Below are 17769 nucleotides of genomic sequence, written 5' to 3' on the forward strand. Positions count from 1 at the left end.
CAAGAATGCCTCCACGGGGGCTTGAGCGAACGAGATGACAATGGACATCGGAGCTCCACCACAAGGCAATACCTAGTGGAATGGCAATTCTGCTGCTCGGTAATATTTTGATGAAATATTGTGAACCCCGGTCTGGAAAAGGAGAAGCTCACGGCTGAACCGACGCTTTGAACCCCCTAGGACAGTAACAGTAGGTATCACGAAGCCGTTGAGCTGGAGTTTGGGATGGAAGACGTGCGTGTGTGTGTGTGTGTGTGTGTGTGTGTGTTGGATTTCAAGATCCTCCATTCGATGGAGATATCACGCAAGCCCAGCCCAGCCTATCTGGTGATTGATAGGCCACGACGAAACGAAACCGGATTTCGGGAGCCTCGAGCGTGTGCACGCCTATCCCACCCCTGTCGTCGACGCGTGTTTCATGTTGTTCGGCGGGATGGTTGGACGGCAAGGACCCACGCCGCTGCGTCGCTGCTTTTTTTTCTTCTCTCTCTTCTAGCGACAGAGGAGATTCCACCATTAGCTGCGAAAAAGACCGATCTTCCCGACCATGAGCGAGGCGTAAGAGCAATGGACTTACTCAGCAGAGTTGAATCCCCCCCCCCCCAGAGTAACTCTCGAAGATGATGGTTCAAATCGCTTGGCGTTGTCCCGAATGGCTCTCTTTGTTCGTCCGTCGTCTCGGCTGTTACAGTAGACGTCTCCCGCGACATCAAGATGACGCAATGGTTGATCAACAGGCCAGAATGCCAACAATCGAAGCTCGCAGTCGCAGCATGGGGATTCCTTGGGCGGCACAGTCGGGCCAGCCGTACGGGATTCCGGCTGAGGCTGGTGCGGCGCTGATTGGCCCAAGACAGGTAACCAGCGCTAATGAGGTTATTGGGATGGGCTAGTGAGGCCCTAAGCTGGGTGGCTTCGAGGAAATGCGCCATGCTGCTGTGATGGAGGCTATCACGGCCCTTGACGCTGCTTGCGTCGTGCCTTTGGCCGTGTCAGACGAGCGCCACGGTGGTTGAACTCTGTTTTGGACAGCTTCTTTATCTTGTTGACGCTCTGCCAGAAAGCAACTTGGCGGTTCAGTACTGTAGAAGCAACCAGCAGGGGCCATGGCATGTGGCTGATCCAATCCCAAGCGGCGCGGCTGTCTTGCTGGGGGGGTTCAGTTCATTCACCGTTGGACCGGGCCCAGCTGATAAGGCGAATGAAGCCTTGGAAAAGGCCCCCGGCAGGCGGTTGTAGGCGAGGCCATGGCCTTGCTCCGTAATACTGCTAGCGGCACTTGCAATCATTGCTCAATATTATCTCCAGCACTCCGTAGTCCCTCGTGTGGTGAGCATTAGCATGGACAGTGCATTAGTTGCGTCGTCGATGCTGGAGACAGAGAGAGTCGAGAGAGTGTGTGTGCGTCAGTGCGGATGCGCGCGTCTGTACTCGAATGGGGGATGCGGCTCCATCGTCTCACATATTCGCACGCACTCGCGCGGCGATTCGCCAGCCAGGAGGATTTGCTCGGATTTAGTTCTTTGGCAGGGATGTCAAGTCTGGTGTGTTTGATCCCAAAATAGGGTTTGCGCTGTCAGTGCTTTGGGGGGTGATGGAAGCCGGGAGAGCAAAGAGAACATTGGAAGAGCCTGGCTGGGTTCATCCTTTGATGGGCGGGCAGTTTAGTGTTCAGTGCGGGCAGCCTTCTAGTGTCTAGGTACCTAAGGTTTAGTGGACTCAACTGCGTACTGTCCAGTAACGGATCGCTAGAGGCCCAGCAAAAAAAGTTCCATCTGCTCAGCGCATCCATCGCCTGAAGCCTCAACTCGCCTCGGTTCAACCCAACTGTTCAACTCCATGATTTCAAAGTCGAGAGTCTGCGCTCCTCTCTACCAGCCATCTGCCCTGCCCTTGTCCTTTCCGCTGCCTGTCGATCGCTCTTTGCGCGCGCATGGGCTGTCCAGCTGAGTCCAGAGGCTCCTGTCAGTTCCCACTTGGCGTGTCCCTTTTGGGGGACCCTTGGACGTCGTTGTTCTGACTTAGTAGACTCCTGTACAAGGTTTATGGTTATTACAACATCTCAACCCAAACCCAAAGCTCTGGGCATTGTTGCGTCCTGCATCTTGCACAAAGCCCTCCCCTCTCTTATCAGTCTTATTCCGGCCTCATCTCCCCCATTCATAATTCTCACGTCTCTTTTCTCCTCGATTGCCGGCTCTCCACCGATTTCTTCTCTTGCACATCTAGCCCTCTTGCTTCCATTTCGACCGAGACAAAGGTAATCGCCACCATTTGCTGACGGGAGGGGCACTTTACTCGGTTTCGCCTTGGCATTTCCAAGAGGATCTTTTGCTTCTCATTCATTGCGGCGGTCCGGTTACTCTCCCGTGGGAAGAACAAGAAGAGTAAGCCGAAGTAGAAGACCAACGACAACTACATCTTCCTTGCGATTACGCCGCCTACGAAACACACAGTCGAGGGTGTTCGTCACCCTGCCACGCTCCAGCCGCCATGGAGCGCACGGCTTCCCTTCTCAGCTTCAGCAGCCGCTCCAGCTCTGATGCCTCAACGAATCGAAATGACCCTTTACTACCATACGCGGAAAGCCTCTTGGAGAAGAAAGCAGCTCGGGGGCAGTCAGTCTTTGGACGGGGGTTATATCGGAGAATTCTGATATGGACCGTTATCAGCATGATCATTGTGTCGTTTGCCCTATTCAAAACCGGCGACGGCATTGTAGCGGATGCGGGTTCGCGATTCGCACAACCTAGCACAACGCCTTCAACAGGGAAGGTTGCTCCAGCGCAACCTACAATAATTGGTAACGAAGATGGCGGCCCTGTCTTGGTGATTGTGGATAAGGAGGCCAAGGACAAGGAGGCCAAAGAGAAGGAGGCCAAAGAAAAGGAGGCCAAGGAAAAGGGTGAAGCGAAACCCGAGGAGAAGACGGACGGGGGCAAGACAGAATCTAGTCAAGACAAGAAACCAGCAGACGAAGAGAAAAACACTGAAGAGGGTGGCAACAAGGACAGCGACAAGACAACGGAGCAAGACAAAGGCAAGGACGGCCAGCAGAAGCAGGTACCCGTCGACGACAAAGATGAGCTGAGCGCGGAAGAGGACGCAGAGGCACAGAAGAAGTGGGATGAGGACCTGAAAAAGATGCCCTGGCTCAAATTCTCACCGTAAGTCGCTAATTTGTATCCTGCAAGAAGTTCGGGCTGCTGACATGGCCTTTCTTCTAGTTTAAATGGCTACTTCCATGGTCTCAAGGCTCTGGTGGCCAAATCTGAGCACACTCCCGAGTATCCCAACCCCGATCACCAAGCTCCTCTCGGCGAGCCTCCTTTGAATCAAGACGTCCCGACACCCAAGCTATACAATCCCTACTCTTCCGACTCGACTGCCGAGGTTTGCTACCTTGATAAGAACAATACGATTCCGGCGCCTAGCCTATACGCCTATGAGGGAGTCCCGCAATACATGCCCGACCCATCCATTGGCTCCCACTCCATTTTTGGCATTCGAGACGACGTGTGCTTTGATCGATTTGGCCGCTATGGGCCCTATGGCTTGGGTTATAAATTGGTTGACGGCGGCTCGGACGTTGGCATTGATACAGAGAGTTCGGGCAGCGAAGTTGTCTGGGAAAAGACTGGTCAAATCAACTACGGCGAAATTGACTGGGCCGAGGTGCAGGACCGATGTGCTACCGCCAACAAACACCGATTCGCAGAGCCAGACCTGGACACCGATAAGCTCAAGCTCAGTGAGGGAAAGAAGGGTCGGATTGCCGTCGTCATCCGCCTGTACACTGGCTTTCCGTGGACGCAACTGGTGGTGCTGAACTTCCGGGCCATGATCAACGAGCTGGCTCTCAAATCTGGAGGAGAGTACCACGTCCACTTTCTGCTGCACGTCAAGGACAATAACTTGCCAATTTGGTCCGACGACACATCGGTCCAGCAACTGCTTGACTCCAACGTACCCCCCGAGTTTCACGGGCTGGTGACGTTGTGGAGCGAAGCACAAATGGAGCTCTTCTATCCCGGCAAATTCGAAGACCCCATCAGCAAGCCTCCCATCAACAACCCTTCCATGAGGGGCGTTCACGGCGTGTTCCGCAGCGCTCATCTGCCCCTTCAAGTGTTTGCCCTGCAGCACCCAGAGTATGAGCATTTCTGGAACTGGGAGATGGATATGCGGTATTTGGGCAACTGGTACGAATTATTTGATCGCCTGGGCAGCTGGGCGGACAAGCAGCCGCGTAAACTGCTATGGGAACGAAACGAGCGCTACTATATCCCATCGCATCACGGCACCTGGGAAAACTTCACAGCCGCCGTCGAACAATACACCAAGGACTCTGGCAAACCTGGTGTCTTTGGCCCCGTTAAATTTGACGAAGGAAAGCAGCTACGCTTCGAGCAGCAAGGAGAGTCTGCCATGCCCAGCTCATGTGTCGACGATCCAGAGGACCCGGAGTGTGGTGTCGGCGAGGCAGCAGATCTCATCACCCTGAACCCGATTTTCGACGTGCATGGCTCTGCCTGGGTTTTCGCAAACGATGCGACGGCCTATGGCAAGACTCCGCCAAGACGATGCGCCATCATTACGGCATCTCGACTGAGCCGTCGTCTTTTGCTGGCGATGCACGAAGAGGTGTGGCGCCACCACCACACCATGTTCTCTGAAATGTTCCCTCCCAGTGTGGCGTTTCACCATGGCTTCAAAGCCGTATATGCGCCTCACCCCGTATACTTGGATCGGGCCTGGGATCCCCTAGGCAGTGCAGTCGACAAGGTCTTCAACGGCGGACGCGACCACTCGACCTCGGCCGTGGGAAGCCCGTTCGACCTGCGCAACGAGCACAACCACAAAGGCGCTACGTGGTATTTTAACAGTGAATTCGCCGGCCTTCTCTGGCGGCGATGGCTGGGATACGCTCAGCGAGACACCAGAGGAAAGGACGGCCACCGCAAGGGTGGAGGCAAGATCCTCGGCGGGAAACGAGCAGAGGAGAGCGACAAGAGCAGCGGACGCATGTGCCTGAGGAGCTTCCTCGTGCACCCAATCAAGTTTGAAGCCCCTGGTGAGAAGAAATGACGAGAGAGAGTCCCATGAAACGGGTCACAAAAGGAGGTTTTTGGCGCGCTCATTTTCGAACCAACGGATGCATACAGGAACGGCGTTTTTTTGCTTCTGACATATTTTCGTTTCTTTTTATTATATTTGGGGTGGTATCTGTCTCTCTCTCTCTTTTTTTTATATATATACATACATAGATGTGCCTTTGGACAGTAATTACAACCCGAAAAAAGTCGAGGGGTTTTGTTTTCACAGCGTTGGCTTCTACGCTCTCGTGGGGGGCTCGCTGCGTGAGAAAGAGATGGATCAAAGTTGGCTTTTGTCTAGAAAATCGCCTCGACAAAGTGGTGTGTTTTGAAAGAATTAGAAATGTGGAATTTAGCCGACATGAAGGGAATCAATCACGTACAAACATTTGGGAGTCATAGAACATGGGGTATTATAGCAATTTTTGAATATGACATGGTACAATCACACCTTCTCTTGATGTGTACACGATAGAAACTACACTTAAACTTCCTTTGATAGAAATGTGGTACATGACATCTGAATAGCCTCCAAGCATCTCCGATTAATAAAAAAAAAGCATTTCATTTCACTCATAGCCTAGCTCATCTCTCGCCGTACTAATCCTATTTCCTTCCCATCAGCATCAAAGCTGCCAACCCGACCCAAAGCATAAAATGAGATCCCGCAAAACTTTCCCGTTCTCCCTTGCAAAAACCCCACGATAGTTGATTTCACCTTGTCTGCACCCAACGCAATTTTCAAACCCCGTTAAATACGCCGCGACGAGAGCGCTAGGCGAGCAAACTGAACACTTGTCGTTTGAATTGCCCCTTCCGAATGATGAATAGTAGATGCCGATTCATCCCCTCTACTCTGGAGAGTGAGATGAAACGACCCTCAGCAGCCCTAAAAGACGGTGCTACCCAATGAACACATACTCCATAGAGCTGCGAGATATTCTTCTTCCAAGAAGACTTGAGAAAAATAAAAGATAGGGAAACAAACCCGATAAAAGAAGACGGCAAAGAGGTAGCCTTCGTCGCACCCAAGAGACAACAAGGCCAACTTCATACCCAATTATGCTTATTGGCATTTCGAACTGGTAATATTTCAAGACCGAAAATAAGGGCATGGTATCGAAGAAATTCAATGCGAAATCAGAACCAAGAATAATCAAGACGAGGAAAAAAAAGACGACAATGGAGAGCCGCGCTTTGACGCCATCGACACCTAAACGCCGCTTTCCCTCCGTTTCCTTTGCCACACTAAACTGTAGTTGTAGTGGCAGTCATAGCAAGTTTTTCATGCGGATGAGAATAAGAGTAAGGTATTGGTCGAGTTTCGGAAGTTCTCATTCCTCAACAACAAAACTTTTCCTCTTTGCTCGATTATTTCTTCAGCACCGCATCGTAAATGCTAAGCAAGCCAGTAATGGCGGTTCCGGTCACCATGCCCTTGTAGCCTCCGTAGACAGCTTCGTTGAGCCGTTCGATGGCTGCTTCGGAAAGGAGGCCGCCGAAAGTGACGCCCTGGCCATAGACAACAAACGAAACGAGTGCCTTGACGATGCTGAAGGTCAAGGGATCGACAACAGTCTCGGGAGCCTGAGCACGAGAGCGAGTCTTGGGTCCGCTGGAGCTGTTGGTGGAGCTAAGATTGAAGAAATAACCAAACAGGCTGGGCAGGATGAAGCTGGTGAAGGCCCAGGTCAGAGCAGGGGACCAGAAGCTCGCGGTGAGCAGGAGGAACATGTCAGGCAAGTAGACAGGATAGTCGGACGTGCCGAGGAAGCCAAGAGCGGGGACAGTAAAGGCATAGCGGTTAGCTAGGATCTCCGGCCGGATGTACCAAAGTTCGAAAGCAGAGACAACGAGGAGAATGCTCTTGACGTTGCTGAGAGTCTCGCGGGTAGCATTGGAAGCCTCGCCGATGCCGCTATCCTGGTAAAGGGACGAGACGTGGCGGCGCACGGCCAGGGTGGAGCGGTCGACGGCTTGGGCAACGTCGGCCGGCGTGGCGGGAAGAGGAATGCGCGCGGCGACGCGGGACAGGCTGCGAGCAGGAGTCTGGATGAGGGCAGTCGAGGCGGCGCGGACATCGTCGCTATCTCTAGAGAGCGGGTTAGACAAACGAGAAAACACCTTGGGGCGCAATGGCTCCTAAGATCCAGAGGCAGAGAACATTGGCGAGAATACGTACGCAGAAATCAGGTCCTCGGCAGTCTTGGTGACCCTCCGCTTGGCTGCCTTGAGGCCCTTCTCCAGCTCCTCCTTGATGGGCTCTTTGGACTCCTTGGGCTCCTTGGACTCCTTGGGCTCTTTGGATTCCTTGGGCTCCTTGGACTCGCGCTTGACGGGAGAGCCCAGCGCCTTGGTCCGGCTGGCGAAGTAGCTAGACAATTCAGATCGGGAGGAAAGGCGGCCGCTGTTGCCTGCAATGAACTCGTCAAGAGCGGACTCGAGCTCCGTCTTTTTGAGACCATCGTAGCTAGTTGCCGGGGCGAGCCCATGTTAGCCTGGTTTTTGTTTTGTTTTGTTTGTTTGTTGGAGCACATTGGAGCACAGAATGCGAGGTGGGCAATGCGGCGACGCGCCAGAGAGGAGCGGGCAGCGGTGGAATCGGATAGAAGGAAATGAAATCAAGGAGATGAAGGTGAAGATGAAGATGAAGATGAAGACGGAGAGAGAAATGGCACAAAAAGGATTGAGCGTGCTCTTGGACATCGCGGTTTCTCTCCGACCGCGCCTGCCGCAGCAATGAAATGCGCGCGGCGCGCCACCGCTCACGAAGGGCGGCAAGTGCACACGATGAGAAGGAAAGGGGGAAGAGAAAAGAAAGAGGCCAAGCAAATCAATGACGCAAGGGAGAGCAATGCGACACGATGCAGCAAAAAGAAAAATAGATTAATTGCGTCGCGATAAGGTCATCGGGAGTGAAGGAGGAAAAAAGAGAAAAAGAACGGGCAAAGAACAACATACTTCTTGAAGCCGACGCTGTCCGCCAATTCCACCAGGTCGCTCTTGCGCTGGGCGCGCAGCCAGCTATTCGTAGGCCCGGTTGACATGGTTTCTTTTGTCTTTGTTTTGTTGTTGTGAGAGAGAGGGAGAATGAGAATGTCGCGATAGCGATGCGATGCGCGATAGCGATGATATCCGTCGCCCAAAAAATAAAATAAAATAAAAGGCGGCCCTAACAAAGACGGGATAAAATCGAGCTATAAAATAAAAAAAAAAAATAGAAAAGAAAAAAAGAGGTTGTCGAATCAAGAAGGATGAGAAATGATTCGATGCCCAATGATATTCTTGCGGTGTGTGTGTTGCGTTCCAAGAAGAAAAAAACTAAATTAACTGATTGGTTGATGTGATCAAAGCTTTCCCGTTGCTCTTTGGTCTCCGTAGTAATCAACGCTTTTTTTTTTTTCTTGCAGCTTCTTTTTCTCTTTTTCGCTTTTGTTTGCTTCCTGTGTTTCTTAAGATACCGTAGGGCTAGTACTTGTAGGCCTAGTATTGGCTATCGTGGCGATTGCAAAGAAAAGCGGGATTGTTGAATGTTTTCTCTCTTCTCTCTTTTTTTTTTTTTTTTTGCGTTGCTGGGGGGGGTGCTCCGGCTCACAAAAGTAGATTCGCGCGGGGAGGGGACCAAAGGCGAGCTATTTGTCTTGTTTATGTTGTCCCGTTCGGGACTAGGCCCGATTGTTTTTCCTCTTTGCCCACTTGCTGCTGCTTTTGCTGTGGCTAAACGCTCAACGGGGGGCAAGGCGGGGCACAAAAGTCGCCTGAGCTTGTTGCTGCGTTTGCGAGGTGCCACGCTGGCAGGCGCTTAAGTGCTGCGTGCCCGAGGTACTGCACTAACAGCGCGGTACCTTTGGGAAACCAAGCTTCGGCGCGCGTGGCTGAAGCATGGGCGACGAATGGGGCCGTTTGCGCCGCTGATGCGGGTTTTTAGCCTTTTTGCTGTGCCAGAATTGATTTGATGCGGTTGGGAACGGCGGGAGAGTTTCGAGGGAATCCGGGCGAGCAGAGCAGAGCAGAGCAAACACCATGGCTGGGCTGTATCGACACCCCTGTATTTCGGGGAGAGTGCGAGTGGCATCGAGGATGGGGCCGTTGAGAGTGCAGAATGCCACTGCAGGGTTGCTCCGCACTTGATGCCCGGCACAACGACAAGGTAAAAAAAAACAAAAAAAACACGGGATGATGGGGTGCTGCGTTGTCCTCTTGTGAGATGAGAATCAGGTGGCAGAGCAGGTCAATTCGGCTGTCTTTTTATTTTTGTGTATCATCATTTAGATTTTCTCTCTTTTTTCATGTGTGTGTTTGTGTCCCTTTTCGAGAGGAGATGCTCATCCTCAAGGTACAATAAGTAGTAAGCTGAGTTCTCATAATACACGGATACCCAAGGTAGGTAGTATAACCAAACGCTTCTTTGCACAATGGCGAAATCACTCCTTATCCACCCAGTCCACAAACTTCTCCTCTCCCCTCTTCGCAATCCGCACAGGTACATGCATACCGTCGTGCAGGTTCAGCGTCAGCCTCGACGATGCCTGTCCCACCGTCCACAGGCTCTTGTCCTGAGCCTTCTTGTAGACCCGAGCCCTCTCGTCCCGGCTCATCTCGTCCACCTGTTCCTGCGTCGCCCACTCGTCCACGGCGAGCTCGATGCTGCAGCTTCGGAAAATGACCGCCAGCGCCGCAATAATCTCCACGACGGCGATGCGTCGTCCCAGGCATGACCGCGCTCCGTCGCTAAAGGGAATGTAGGAGCCGCGCTCGGGCTTGAAGAGCTGTGCGTTGATGTCCGAGCCTTGGAAACCGCCAAAGTCTTCGGAATCGGCGCCCGCGACGACTTCGCTGCCCTGGCCGTCCTGCTTCTCCTTGGTCTGGAACCAGCGCGAAGGGTCGTAATCGAGAATGTTGGATTTGCCAGGCGTAATCTTGCTGGGACGCGTTGGCCAGTAGCGCGGGTTCACGTGGGTAGACACCGTCACCAACGCGATGCCCGTGTCCTTGGGGATCACGTACCGAGTGCCGTCCATAACGAAGCTTTCGTCGGCGTCGGGCGAGATCTTCTTGGGAATCTCGGCCACGGCGGGGACCAACCGCAACGTCTCGTACATGGCGGCGCCAATCATGCTGGCCGTCATCGGGTTGATCAAGCCGTCGTAGTCCCAGTCCTTGGGGTCCTTGTTTCCGAGGATGTCGTCAATGTCCTTTTGCAACTTGCGCTGCACCTCGGGGTGGGTTGCGAGAAAGATGATGGTGAAGTGGATGGCGTTGGCCGTCGTCTCGTGGCCGGCCACGAACATGATAAAGGCATTGCCGATGATTTCCTCGCGCGTCAAGGTGGCGTCCTTGTTGTCGGTTCCAAAGCACGATTTCGCAAGCTGGCCCATGAGATCCATGCCTTCCGCGTGCTCTCCCTTGCGAGCGTCTTCAATCTTTTCATCCAGGAGCTCATTCATGTAACCAACGTACTCATCATAAGATAGCACTGCTTTCTTGACCTTCTCGGAGGGAATCAGTTCTACAGTCACGCTGTGTTAGCATCACACACGGTACGCATAAAAATGTATGCAAGACTAGGGGAGCGAGACTCACTCAGAATCCATCGCGGAACAATGAGAAGAAGCAAGAGGTATTCCAGAAGAATCTCCATAGTGTCCGTGAAACTCAGTTTGTGCCCGTCTGAAGGCTCGTGAGAGCCGTACTTGACAATCTTGGGATCCGTCCCTGCAGGATGCGCCTCGCCGGGCCACAGCAGACGCATGCCGAATCCAACATAGCTGATGATGTTCAGAGCCAGCTTCATGGTGTCACGCTGAAGCGATTTTAGCGGCTCCGTTCGGGTACCCGTAGGGCCCGTCCACATCCGCAACATGCCCTGCGTCTGAGCAATGGCTTCGCGGAACACCAAGGCAGCGTTCCTCTCGTTAAAGGAGGCAGACGTGACCTTGCGATGCATGCGCCAGATGCTCCCCTCGGTAGTCAGCACATTCTCGCCAAACTGCCTCAGAATACTGTAGACGGCGGTCCACTTGGGGAACTGCTCCCGCTTGAGCGTAATGGTACGGATGGTTTCCGCATTGTCCGTCATCATCACCAACCTGCCGGGAGAAGCCAGGATGAAAGACTCGCCGAGCTTGTCGAACCACTCGTGGCGAGTCCGGTACGCAAAGTTGGGGATCATGATCCTGAGAAACGACAGCTGTTAGTCGATTTTTTTTTTTTAAATATAAGTTGAACCTATATTTAGAGAAGACTCAGCCGTACTCGAGCCAGCCATCCCACCACGACTTGGGGAGTAGCTTGATGATGGGCACCCATAGCTTATGTGAGACCTGCCAAGGCAGCCAAAACGGGGAGCACGCTTTAATTCCAACGATTCCAAGTCAGCACAGGGAGTTCTAGATATTCCACGAAAACGAGAATTAGGTGAAAACGCACGAGTGACAACATAAGGCAGACCACTTCTCTTGGCCTCATTGACGTGATATCGCAGGTTCACGGCCCAATTGATGATGCCGTAGGCGACCAGCACCGCAATCGCAATGGGAATCAGCGACATGGCTGTCGAACTACAACGCAACGATTCCCCCCACGAAACTCGAGGCTGTATGCAGAGATTACTAACTAGACGGTTAATCGGGAATTCCAAAAAACTGTGTCCGTCCTGGCTGGAGGGGGGGCGAAAAGTTTCACCACCGGCTTGAATCTGAGCCGCTAGCAGAGCCCCTGAACGAAGCGAACATGAAGGTAAAAGGAGAGAGCAAGGCCAAGCAAAGAGGAGAGATGAAGAAGAAAGAAAAAGAGAATAAACAAGACGAGACGAGAGAGAGGAGAAAGCTAGTGGTTCATCGAAGGGGCAGGGCAGGGCAGGGTAGTATAAATATACAAATATCTACGGCAACTAACGTCAGATCTACTGTAGGTGCGTGTGGGATGGGCCGGCCGCAGCACATGTTCCAGAACGGGGTCCTCAATGTCGCCCGCCCCGTGTCAGTCTAAGTGTTTTTGGATGTTTCTGGCCCCCCGCATCCGAATCTCGTGCAGTCATGGCGTCCGTATTAGAAGCCCCGTAGTGGGTGGGAAGAGTCAGAGTCGCTGCCTCTCTTATCGTAGCGATCTAGACTGCAGCTCCTCCGGGTTTGTCGTTTACTCCGTTGGCCGTTGTCTTCTACCTAGTTTTGCAAGTTTGTAAGCATTGCCAATTGGAAGGATGCCAAAAAAAAAAAAAAAAAAAAAAAAACCACGCACAGACAGAGACAAAGCCAGGCCACCAAGGTTCTAAAAAACGATGCTGGAGGCTGTCACCCGCGTGGGAGGCCAAAAAGACCGGGATTCCGTAGGGCTAGCGGAAGCCGCCCCGTCATGGATGCAAAAGGGCAAAACATCCCAAGGAAAATAACTGCCAGGGGCCATGACGAACCGCAGCAAGAGCAAAGAGATGCGTTTCATTGTGTTGTGTATGATATCCGTTTGATTTGTTTCTTGCTACCGCTATTTTTCCCGCATGGTACAAAGGAAGCCATGTCCATCGGATGCCTTAGTATTAAATCCCCCCATCTGAATCCTCAGATCGCCTGCATTAATTACCATACCCTTCAAACTCCCATCCCACGGTTCATAAGACGTAATACCCCATATATTGGCATCTTGTGCAACCCATGTCAACGTCTACAGCTAGTAATACGTGTATTCCCTACATCACATGCCACCAATTCAGCCTTACCACCTCTGTCTGTCCACGTACGAGCAGCGGCCTGTCTCAGCCTCATGAGCCATCAACATCGTCTCTCAGTTTTAATCTTCCGCGACATTCCAGTGCAATCCCGCTTCCTCGTTGTCTTTGTCGCGTCCATGGATCGATATTTCACCTTATTCGTTTCCTTTTGTGCTCTCCAACAGCATTGCCCTCTGTTCGGCCGAGAGTTCCTCCGAATCCCAATCCGGATCAATTCATCCAACCGGCTCAATCTCAACTAGCTGCCTCTTTGTTACCCACCTGTTCGTCGATACGACGCCTGTGATGCAATCTGGGTGCAATCTATTCTAACAAATCCACCAATGCAGGGACAGATATTTACTTAATCTCATCGGCTATTAGTCCAGGGGCTGCTTGTGGTGAGCTGCCATGTGCATGATTGTACAGTACTTCGTAAATACGTTGCAACCGCCCACCTCGGGCATTGCTAGAGGTTAAAAACAACAAGAAAGGAACAGAAAAAGGTGCTATCCAAGCAATTCTATTGTATGCTCTAACATCTCTTGTTTACTCTAAACGGGTCATTCATCCAAATCATAACCCGGTACCTCGCATGCCTGCGCCATATGTTGAAGATGCACCAGCCGTCATAAAATCCAATATTCCATACATCCTTCTCGTGCCCCACGTTGAGTCTCTGGGTATATATATATGTGTTTTCACCAACATTGATCCCTGCATTGATTGCCAAAAGAAAAGAAAGAAAAAAGGAAGAAGAAAAAAGAAGTGTACGATGAATTTAGAAAAGACCGTCAATCTCGCCAGTCTCAAGATCGACGTCGACGTTGAGGTAGCCAGGGGCGGTGGGAAGGCCGGGAATGGTTTGGATATCCGCAGCCAGAGCATACCTTGAAAAGGAATTAGTACAATCATTTCAGAAAGGATATTGGGCAACATCAACTTACAGGTAACCTGCACCGGCAGCCATGCGGACGTCTCGGATGGGCACCGTGAAGCCAGTGGGCGCACCCTTCAGGTCAGGGTCGTGGGACAGAGAGTACTGAGTCTTGGCGACGCAGATGGGCAGGTTGCCGTAGCCCTGCTTGGTGTACGTGTCAATCTTCTTCTGAGCAAGCTCGCTGAACTCGACATTGGCAGCGCCGTACATCTTCTGAGCAATGGCCTCGAGGCGCTGCTCGATCGAGCCGTCAAGGCCGTAAGTCAGCTTCAGCTCCTTGGGCTTTTCGCTGGCAGCAATGACTCCCTTGGCCAGGTCAACTGCACCTAGACCGCCCTTGGCCCAGTGGTCAGCAAGGATGGCATCTTCGGCACCAGCGGCAATAGCCTCTTCGCGAAGGACGGCGATCTCAGCCTCGGTGTCGGTAGCGAACTTGTTAATGGCAACGACAACGGGAATGCCAAAAGACTTGGCGTTGGCAATCTGCTTCCTGAGGTTGACACAGCCGGCTCGGAGGATTTCGACATTCTCCTGCTTGTAGACGGCATCGAGGGCAGCGCCGGGAGCGATAGGGGGGCCGCCACCGTGCACCTTGAGGGCACGGATGGTAGCGACGACGACGACAACGTCGGGCACGAGGCCTGAAGTGCGGCACTTGATGTTGAAGAAGCGCTCGCCACCCATGGTGAAGTCGAAACCGGCCTCGGTGACGACGAAGCCCGCCTTCTCGTTGTGATCCTCATCGGGCTCAGTGCCCGCAAGCTTCAAAGCCAGCCTATCGGCAAGGATGGAGCTCTGGCCAATGCTGATGTTGGCAAAAGGTCCAGCGTGGACGAAGACGGGGGTGCCCTCCAGCGTCTGCATGAGGTTGGGCTTGATGGCATCCTTCATCAGAGCGGTAAGAGCACCGCCAGCACCAATGTCGTCGCAAGTGACGGGATCGCCGCCGCGAGAGGTGCCAATGACCATGCGGCCCAAGCGGCTGCGCATGTCTGCGAGGTCGGTGCTGAGCGCCAGGATGGCCATACACTCACTGGCAACAGAGATGTCAAAGCCCGTCTCACGAGAGTGCCCCTTCTCTGTGGGGGCGGTGCCAACAGTGATGCCTCGAAGGTGGCGATCGTTGACGTCCAAAACGCGCCTCCAGGTGATCGTCTCTGGGTCGATATCCAGGCGGACGAAGCGGCGGATTTCGTCAGGAGTCAGCTCATCGGGGTTGGTCTTGTCGATACCAAGCTTCTTGAGGCGGCCCAGCATAGCGGGAAGGAACTTTCTCACGCCGTTCTTAGCAGGTACCAGGCGGCGGTACAGGGGGCCATCCTTCTGGGTGTTCTCGTGGAACATGCGCGTCTCAATGGCGGCGGCCAACAGGTTGTTCGCCGCGGTGATGGCGTGGATGTCGCCTGTGAGATGCATGTTGAACTCATCCATGGGGATGACCTGGCTGTAACCTCCACCGGCAGCACCGCCCTTGATACCGAATGTCGGTCCTTGGCTGGGCTGTCGCACGTTGGCAAAAGAAATTCGGCCAACGTGAGCACCGAGGGCCTGAGCCAGACCCATGGTGGTGGTGGACTTGCCCTCACCAAGAGGTGTTGGGGTGATGCCAGTGACAACGACATAGCGGCCGTTTTGTCGGTGCTCGAGTCGTTTGAGCAAGCCGAGGTCGACCTTGCCCTTGTATGCTCCGTAGGGCTCCAGCTCGTGGGCCTCGATACCAATTTCCGATGCGACACGGGTAATCTGCTTGGGGGCTTGGGCACGGGAGATGGCAATGTCTGACGGAACGGGAGACTGAAGGTGAAGCGGGAGGGGCACAGTCTGCCTAAGCTTCTCGTTCGCGAAAAAGTTGTTTGCAGCCTCGACGACGTTCTCCAACAGCATGGCAACGGTCATGGGGCCGACGCCGCCTGGAACGGGGGTGATGACGGAAGCGACCTCGGCGGCGGAGTCGAATTCGACATCACCTACAAGTCGCTGGCCAGACTTGCGTGTGGCATCGGGAATGTAGTTGGTTCCTACATCTATGACAACAGCACCGGGCTTCAACCACTCGCCCTTGACAAAGTTGGGAGCTCCAATGGCAACGACAACGACGTCGGCGTTCTTGAGGTAGCCGGGGAGATCGCTCGTCGCGGAGTGGCACATGGTGACGGTGGCATTGGCTCGGTTCAGGAGCTGCGTAACAGGGCCACCGACGATGTTGCTGCGGCCAATAACCACGGCATTCTTGCCAGCAAGCTCAACGCCAGCTTCCTTGAGCAGAGTGATGACACCCTTGGGAGTGCAGGGGGTGAAGATGGGCTGGCCGCCGCGCTTGGCAAGCTCGCCAATGTTGTTGGTTCCAAAGCCGTCAACGTCTTTCTCGTGAGCGACGGCAGAGGTGATGCTCGGCTCCGAGATGTGTTTGGGGAGAGGCAGCTGGACGAGGATGCCGTTGACAGCATCGTCGTTGTTAAGACGACGGATCTGGTCGAGAAGCTCGATCTCGGTAATATCCTCTGGGAAGTGAAGCAGCTTGCAGTCGATGCGGGCCTGGAGACGGCATGTTAGATCTAGAACATTGCTTTTGGCAACTTGGATTCTCAAGGTATTGTTCAATATGTCTTACCTCCTCGGCGGCCTTGAGCTTCATGCGCACATAGGTAGCTGCGAGAAGAGTCAGTCGCGGTTCGAAGATGAGCCGACACGGACATGGGTAGCGATAAGGATGAGGTGGGGAGCAGACGTACTGGAATCGGAACGATCGCCAACTAGAAAGAGAGGAAAAAAAAGTCAGTTAGCTCCTTTTTCACGCAAAGCAAATGGAATAGAGAATCAATGAGAAAAGAAGGGTTTCTCTTTCTTCTTTTTCCTGGCTTCTTCCCCATAAACAGCGCTCGTTCGCATTGTCGGTCGTACCTTGGATGATTCTGAGGCTGGGGTGATAGCGGGGGTTCTTCTTCTGCTTCTCAGCAATTTCTGCGCCCAGCCGTTCGCGAATGGCCTTGGCAATGCTGTTGCCGTCAAGCTTTGTGGCAACCATGGCGGCGGCTGTCGTCCCAAACAATCGCTGCTGCTGAAGTTGCGAGGGCAGTCTGCCAGTGCCGGTGGAAAGGAGAGGCGAGGACAGAGACGAAGAGGTAGAAAATGAAGAGAGAGAAGACCGAATAGTCACCGATGCTGGAGAGAAATGGCCGACAGTGTCTGCGGAACCACTCCAGGGTTAGTGGACAAAAGTACTGTGCAGCCGCTGAGGGGCTCAGAGTCGCCGCACCTGGGGCCCTGGGGCTGCCGGAAATAGGCGGCAAGCGGCGGGCGATGGTCGCTGAACTCGCAGCCTCGCCTGTGATACAGCGCATCGAGCCTCTGAAGACAGGCCGTGCCGTGCGCAGGCGTTGATGAGGCGCCATCGTGATTTGATTAGCTGTTGGTTGCGGTACGTGCGTCTCTCACCACATGCAGCCAGATCCTATAATCGGAGCTTTGGGTGCCGAGAGAAATGCTTGCTCAACCAGGATTTTTGCCCTCGTGAGCATGCACGTAAGAATCACCGGGTACGGAATGTGATGCAATTGCAGAATCCGACCGGGTTGTCAGTTTTGAAGGCAGCGCAGTATTTGCGTCCTGTCCTGCCTTGTCGCTTTGCTTTTTTTTTTTTTTTTTTTCCCTCCGATAGCGCCTAGTAGCGAGATGATCACACGCTATGGCGTTGGTCCCTGCGTCGACGGATCAAGGGCCCCAACTGGATGGCTGAGATTTTGGTGGCACGCCCACAAACAGCGGATTGTGTAGGTTGTTCAAAGATGTCAAGAAAGTACAGCGCCATAACAAGAGAGAAGAAAGAAAAGAAAAAAGACTCGACAGCAGCTGACAGAAATCGGCCTTGGCTGGGCTAATTCGCCGACTTGTGGCGACGACCCGGACAAATTTATAGAACGTCAACCTGGCTCAACTACTCGAATGTGTCGAATCCTACCATGTGGGGATTGGATCCGAGCCCGTCGAAAAAGGCTTGGACTGGACTGAATCTATCTCTACCAGGACCA

At 53.2% G+C, this 17769-nt stretch overlaps 4 protein-coding genes across 4 annotated transcripts; 1 reads left to right on the forward strand and 3 right to left on the reverse strand.

The window, feature by feature from the left end:
- Positions 1-2493: 2493 nt before the first annotated feature.
- Triagg1_6202 (uncharacterized protein) lies at positions 2494-5088 on the forward strand (the record flags this gene model as incomplete). Its single annotated transcript, XM_062900801.1, has 3 exons — positions 2494-2618; positions 2673-3167; positions 3228-5088. 3 exons carry the CDS (start codon positions 2494-2496, stop codon positions 5086-5088), a joined length of 2481 nt encoding a protein of 826 aa, XP_062754748.1.
- Positions 5089-6467: 1379 nt separating this feature from the next.
- On the reverse strand, positions 6468-8143 carry Triagg1_6203 (uncharacterized protein; the record flags this gene model as incomplete). The annotated part of the gene is made up of 3 exons (XM_062900802.1): positions 6468-7188; positions 7279-7566; positions 8058-8143. The coding sequence occupies 3 exons, from the start codon at positions 8141-8143 to the stop codon at positions 6468-6470; spliced, it is 1095 nt and encodes a 364-aa protein (XP_062754749.1).
- Positions 8144-9520: 1377 nt separating this feature from the next.
- Positions 9521-11646, reverse strand: Triagg1_6204 (uncharacterized protein; the record flags this gene model as incomplete). Its single annotated transcript, XM_062900803.1, has 4 exons — positions 9521-10605; positions 10680-11272; positions 11352-11448; positions 11526-11646. The coding sequence occupies 4 exons, from the start codon at positions 11644-11646 to the stop codon at positions 9521-9523; spliced, it is 1896 nt and encodes a 631-aa protein (XP_062754750.1).
- A 1936-nt stretch (positions 11647-13582) lies between these two features.
- Positions 13583-17133, reverse strand: Triagg1_6205 (uncharacterized protein; the record flags this gene model as incomplete). The annotated part of the gene is made up of 5 exons (XM_062900804.1): positions 13583-13691; positions 13749-16276; positions 16353-16390; positions 16643-16927; positions 16998-17133. 5 exons carry the CDS (start codon positions 17131-17133, stop codon positions 13583-13585), a joined length of 3096 nt encoding a protein of 1031 aa, XP_062754751.1.
- Positions 17134-17769: the final 636 nt, after the last annotated feature.

This window comes from Trichoderma aggressivum (assembly GCF_033847375.1).
Source record: "Trichoderma aggressivum f. europaeum strain CBS 100526 chromosome Unknown scaffold_024, whole genome shotgun sequence".
Classification (NCBI taxonomy): Eukaryota; Fungi; Ascomycota; class Sordariomycetes; order Hypocreales; family Hypocreaceae; genus Trichoderma; species Trichoderma aggressivum.